Genomic DNA, 5,930 nt, shown 5'->3' on the forward strand with positions numbered 1-5,930 from the left:
CAGAGGGTTTTGATCTTTTGTCTTCTCTCTCTGACCCTATTTGCAAATATATACCCTTTTGTATCACCAACAATGTGTGCCTGAAGGATCATTAATATTCACTGAGCCTCCAAAGAAACGAACCGAGAGAGAGTTTTTTTTTGCCTCACCTCTGTGCAAAAAAACCAAAAACAACAACACATGTTGCTCCCAGTGGAGCATCAGCACATCCCCCTCCATGCATCACAAGTCCCAGAGCAGCATCGCCGCAATCCCCCGAGCATCACACCCACAGGAACTCGCTCACCGTGGTGACCTGGAAGAAGCCGTCGTCGCGGCCTCCGCCGTTCTGGGTGAGGTTGGCCAGGCGGGACACCCAGCCGAACTGCCGGTTGAGCTGGTCCAGCAGGCGCGAGGTGTTGAGCATCTCCTGCTGGAAGGCCTCCAGCAGCTCGTCGTAGCGGTGGCTGAAGCGCTCGGCGATACGCAGCGCGTCCTCAAACTGCTCCCGCAGCTGGCTCTGTGCTGGGTCTGAGCAGTCTGTGGGGTGGGGTCGGGCAGAGCATCAGGGATGCAGCCCCGAGCGCTGCCCCATGGCAGCGGGAACATGCGCCCAGGCTCTGTCGCAGGCTGAGCCCTTGCATCCCTGCATTTGCAAAGCCCAGCGCCGCAAGGGAGCGGGGCACGTGGCTGCCCATCTCGTGGAAGCAGCAGCCAGGTCCCCTCTCCACCAGCACTCGGAGGCCGGGGAAGTCGAGTCAAAAGCCTGCAGTCACCACGCAAGCCCCCTTGAACTTGCTGCAGCCCCCCACCCTGGGGAGAACACCCCAGGGCCCCATCCTCAACAAGGGCTCCCCTGTGCCCAGCCCACGGCAGCCTGTGGTTCTGGTACAAGAGGCCCCAACTCCCCGGCCCCCCCCTACTCGTGTCCTAACGTCTGAGGTCGGAGGGAGGATCCATGATGCTGCATCCACACAGGCCCAAACTGGACACTGATCATAGAAATGAGAACTGGGAGGGACCCCAGGAGGTCACGTCTAGTCCACCCCCTGCCCCAAGCAGGACCAGCCCCAACTGCATCATCCCAGCTCTGTGTCCTTTGCAGACATACAAAGGATGCACTCCACTGCTCCACAGAAACCCAAAATGCTTCTGGGTCCACTCACTGCTTAAACCACGGATGCAGGATTTGGGATAGGGTGGGGGGGAAAAAAAAAAAAAAAAAGAGGGGGGCAATGCCTCCTGCTGACCAAGCCAATGCCAGCGGAGGGGTTGAAGGGTGGGGGTACCCCAAGCAATCTCCCAGGTGACACTGCTCACCCACGGCCAGGATCTCCTTGCACTTCCCGCACTGGTCCTTCATCTTGAGGCAGCCGGCGGAGTTGCGGCGGATCTCGCGGCACACCATACGGGCGTCACTAGTGTTGTAGGTCTCTGCAGGTGGGATGCATGGTGTTAGATCTCACTGCCCCCCTCCCCGTGCTGCCTACCCGGGCAGCACAGCGCCTTGCACCCCTTGGTAGAGGCACAAGGAGGAGCGGCTTCCTCCGGTGCCGAGAGGCAGCTGCATCCAGGAGGGAGCAGAGTAGAGAAGCCCGACGGCACGAGCAGCTTCTCCACCCCACATCCACAGACAGAATTCCCCGGTAGGGATTAGAAAGGCGGCTGGCCAGACGGCTTAGATTTTATGTTATAGCCGGGGGGTTTGAGTTTTCTGTTTGTAGTTTTATAATGCCGGAGGACCGGGTGAGGCTATTAGGGGTTGAAGGAGGCCTCATAGGGGCTCCACGGTAGTGTGGGAACCCCGGTGCCAGAGGGGCGCGGCATTTTGGGGTGCACTGGCCCCAGCCCCAGAGAGGGGGCCGCGAGAAGCACCAGGGCGAGGGGGTGCCAGGAAGGCACGGGACGAGACAGGGCGGTGGAAGCCCAGGGAAGTCAAGGAGAGGAACAAATTACAGCAAGGTCCAGGACAAAACCACATCAGTACAATTTGCGAGGCTTGGGCTGCGGTGTAGGGGAGGAAAAGGAGCCGCAGACAGTGCCCCCTGGCACTGGGGCAAATGAAATGGGCAGCTTCCCACTGATTACAGCTATTAATTGATCAATTAAAATCAAGGTGTGGCAGGCAAGTAAGCAGGCGGTTGGCCCGTAACAGGAGGGTGAGTAGAGGTACTCTGGTCACAGGGGGAGAAAAAAAAAAAGAGTGGAGATGGGGAGACTTTGACCCCTGCCCCAGCCAGCACGTGGAGCTCACCCCAGGGGAAAGCAGCCCCCTCCAGTGCACCCTGTGCTGCTCCAGTCAATGCTGGGAACCACAGCCACAGGCTCACTCAGTCCCAGGACTAGACTCGAACCCACAACACCATTCCCAATGCCTGGGGAAGGGGTAGCACCAGCACCCCTGCCGAGAGCGGGGCTGGACCTGAGCCACGTGCTCTCTGCTCAACCCCAGCGGGAGTGAGGCGTATTCCTGCAAACCAAATTCCTGGGACCTTCCCCACAGGCTACCTTGATGCCGTCCCACCAGCTCCCATTGCTGGTTTTGGGCTCAGAGACCAGTCTTCCCTGGGGAGGGAAGCATTGAAACACCCCATGGCTGGGGTGCGATGGCCCCCGCCACGTTACATGTGGCACACCACTGACTGGCAAATCAGGCAGTAAGATGTAGACTGGCCACACATGCAAAGCAATAATCATGCAATTAAATGGTGCATCAAGCATTGAAGTGTAGACCGGCTACACGTGCAGAGTAATTATCATGCCATAAAAACGGCAGTCTAGCTGCAGAGTGGACCAGCTACAACACTAGTGCTTGAAAGCGTCTAGCAGCTTTATAGCTGGTTTCTATTCAGATCGTTTGATGCATCAAGTCGCAGCCCCCTCAACCAGCACTGATGGGCTCGGCGAGACCTCACCCACCTGTGGAGACCCCTCCTGGCAGGGAATCCCAGCCCTTGCCGAACCAGTGCCTGTCCTGCTCCATGGCGCGCTGGGCCCCCTCGAACATGCGCTGGGTCATCTCGAAGAGGGGCTGGAAGAGGTGTTGGAAGCTCTGGGTCGGGTCGTGGAGGCGGAAGAAGGGGGACGGCAGGTCCCGGACGACCCTGGTGCTGGGGAGGCGCGGGCTGTGGAAAGGGGAGCGCAGCGCCTCCTGGAAGCCGCCGGCGAAGGGCGAGTGGAAGAAGGGGTGCAGGCGCCCATAGGCCCGCGTGCTCTCCTGGAACAGGTCGTCCACGCTGTCCTCCACCAGGCCGTAGCGCTCCTCCAGGTCCTCCAGCCACCGGCCCTGCTGCTTGTCCTCATCCAGCAGCGAGTCCACGCGCTCCCCGTCCACCCAGATGGAGAAGGGTGAGGAACGGTTCAGGAGCTCTTCCAGCTGCGGGGCGAAGCACGGCCAGGCAGTGAGGGCCAGAGGGTCTCAGCGGCTCAGCGCGGGGCATCCTATTGCTAGGGAAGATGCTCTAGGACTGTGGAGCTTGTGGGCTATCCTGCTTCTCTGGAAGGAGTCCTTCCCCCCACACCAGGTCATAAGACGGCCATTCACCGGGCAAGACCCTGGGATATGCCTTGCCCTTGCAAAGCCAAGGTGCTGGCGAGGCCCGGATCTCCCCTGCACCACAATGAAAACCCAGAGAGCCTCCAGCTGCCTGCCAGAGCCCCCCGCCAGGTTTGCGGTGGGGTGCGGGGGGCTGGAGCAATGCTCCGAGGGACCCCCTTCTCATTCGGTTGCTATCAGCCGGTCGCGGCTCGCCGAGGACTCACCTGGCGGCCAACCAGCCCCGAGCCGCTGTGGCAGGTCTTGGAGTAGAAGCGCATGCAGGTCTGCTTGAGGCAGGGCTTGCACTCCTCCCACAGTGCCAGCACCGTCTCGTTGCACACGTCCCGCGTCTCCGACAGCAGCTGCTCCTTCTGCCGGGCCCGCCGCATGGCCTCCTGTGCACGCAGACACCGTGAGCCAGGACGCAGCCCCCGGGGGCACCTGCCCGCTGGGGACGGGGGCAGACCCCAGCTCGATCCCTGCCGCTGCTGGGATGCTCCCGGTTGCAAAGGTCTGGACTGAGACAATCCCCAGCCCGTAAAGGCAGAGGAGTGGAGCGAGGCTGCGGCACAGAGGGAGCAAGTCCTGCTCTCCAGAAAACCTGACCAGCTTTATTGAACTGGAGAAAGCTCAGCCACTTTGCAGACCACAGCTTGGACCTTTTGCTCTCCCTGGGTTGGGGGTGTGCATCCTCATGACAAGCCCCAGCCCTTGGGAGAAGCCAGCGCTCGTCTTCCCACCTGCATCCCACAGCCCAGACCTGGGGACCCCACAAAGCCTTGGGGTGAGGGGGAAGGTGATGTCCCAGCTCCCTGCCTCCCCCACCTCTTTCTGTTGCTTGGTCTCCTCCAGCGTGTCCAGGACAGCCTGGTGATCCTTGCTGGTCTTGTCCATGAGGCTCTTCATCTGCTTCACCCCGTTGATGGCATTCTCAATCTCGGTGTCGATGTACTTGCTCCCAGCCACCGACAGCTCTGCAAGAGGGCAGGGGAGGCGTGAGCCGTGCGGGCAGCACCGTGCCAGGGCAACTGACCGGGTCCTGCCCACGCACGAGTGCATAGACCTACCAGCACAAGGAGGGACAAAACAGGGTCCCCGTGGGGCCTGAGCCCCGCCACGGGCCTGGCCTACAGCCCTACAGGAGGCAGGGAGCTGGACACAGAGGATGGAGGAGCCCCAGCCCCTAACCACCCCCAGGCTTCTCCGCACATGAGGGCAGGGTGCAATCTGGCTGTGGACACCGCAGCGGGCATGCAGCCACAAGTCGTGGCAACAGGGCTGTGAGCTCACGGTACAAGCACTCGGGGCCAGGGCTTTGCTGTGGGTGGGGAGGAGACCTGGCGTGCCCTGGCCTTGAGCTCAAAAAGACGGAAGTTTAGCCCCCATGGGATCTTGCAGCCTGGGCTGCGAGAGCCTCAGCCAAAGCCCTGGAGCCTGCGAGCATCCACCCAGCCCAGCTCAGATAGAGGTGGGCTCTAAAACTGGGTTTAAACCCTTAAACTACAGCCCCCACCACTGCCAGGCCAGACTGGGGACCCACCGGGCAGAGGGCGCTGCAGACCTCAAGGGGCACGCAGGCAGACGGCCCCTGCCCGGCTCGGACGCTGCACACAGCAATGCCCACAGCATGGGAGGCAGAGTGTGTGTGTGGGGGGGTCCTCAGGCATGCAGGGTGCTGGGGGCACCCATCCACTTACGTTTGAGCTCATTGGGGGGGATCAGAGCCTGGCCCCCTTCCCAGGCAAGGAGCCCCAGCAGCGAGAGCAGGAGCAATGCCATCTTCCCGGCTTCTTGCCACCCACAGTAGGACCCTGGAAAACAAGGGAGAGAGTTATCCCAGGCCCAGCCCCAACCTGGCCAGCGCTGCTCTGGGCCTGGGGGCAGGAAATGCAGCAAGGGGCTGAGAACGGCCTGACCTTGGGTGCAGCAAAGCAGCGGGTGCTGCTGCAGCCCAGGCTGGGGATGGGACCGGGCTGTGCCAGTGCTCCTGCTGGCACCAACCCCGCAGGGTCCTGGCTACAGGGTCTTGCCCCTGCGCTCCGGCTCAGACCGATGCTGGATTTGGGGTCAGGAAGGGCATTTCCCCCCCGGTCAGACTGGCACGGGCTAGGGGGAGGTGGTCTTCCTCTGTAGTGGGCACAGCCTCTGCCTGGGGTCTCTCAAGCATATATTAGTAATCTTTTATTGACACTGGGCACTGCGTTCCCTGGGGCAGGGGTGGGGGTGATGCCCGGTGCCGTGCCAGGGGCGATGGTAGTTTTGCTCAGAAATCAAACACTGGGTTTGTCCGGGCTCGTTTGCACAGGGCGGATCCTGCCTCAGGCAGGGTTGGACTCGATGCGAGCTCTGCAGCTCCCCTCCAGGAGCCCTGGCCTTGCTGCTCTGACACAGCCTCCCTCAGTAGCCTTGGGCA

At 61.5% G+C, this 5,930-nt stretch overlaps 1 protein-coding gene across 1 annotated transcript in view; it reads right to left on the reverse strand.

Moving 5' to 3' along the window:
• The window catches only part of CLU (clusterin), an 8,079-nt gene extending 2,722 nt beyond the window's left edge, over window positions 1-5,357 (reverse strand). The window contains exons 1-6 of the mRNA XM_019537257.1: window positions 5,215-5,357; window positions 4,343-4,491; window positions 3,742-3,912; window positions 2,899-3,355; window positions 1,300-1,413; window positions 287-519 (exon numbers count right to left, since the gene is read on the reverse strand). Of these exons, the coding sequence (XP_019392802.1) occupies window positions 287-519; window positions 1,300-1,413; window positions 2,899-3,355; window positions 3,742-3,912; window positions 4,343-4,491; window positions 5,215-5,296 (1,206 nt within the window). The 5' untranslated portion in view covers window positions 5,297-5,357. The remainder of the gene's footprint in view (window positions 1-286; window positions 520-1,299; window positions 1,414-2,898; window positions 3,356-3,741; window positions 3,913-4,342; window positions 4,492-5,214) is intronic.
• Between the last annotated feature and the right edge of the window lie 573 nt (window positions 5,358-5,930).

The sequence above is a fragment of the Crocodylus porosus genome, unplaced genomic scaffold, assembly GCF_001723895.1.
Source record: "Crocodylus porosus isolate Cpor-Errol unplaced genomic scaffold, CroPor_comp1, whole genome shotgun sequence".
NCBI lineage: Eukaryota > Metazoa > Chordata > Crocodylia > Crocodylidae > Crocodylus > Crocodylus porosus.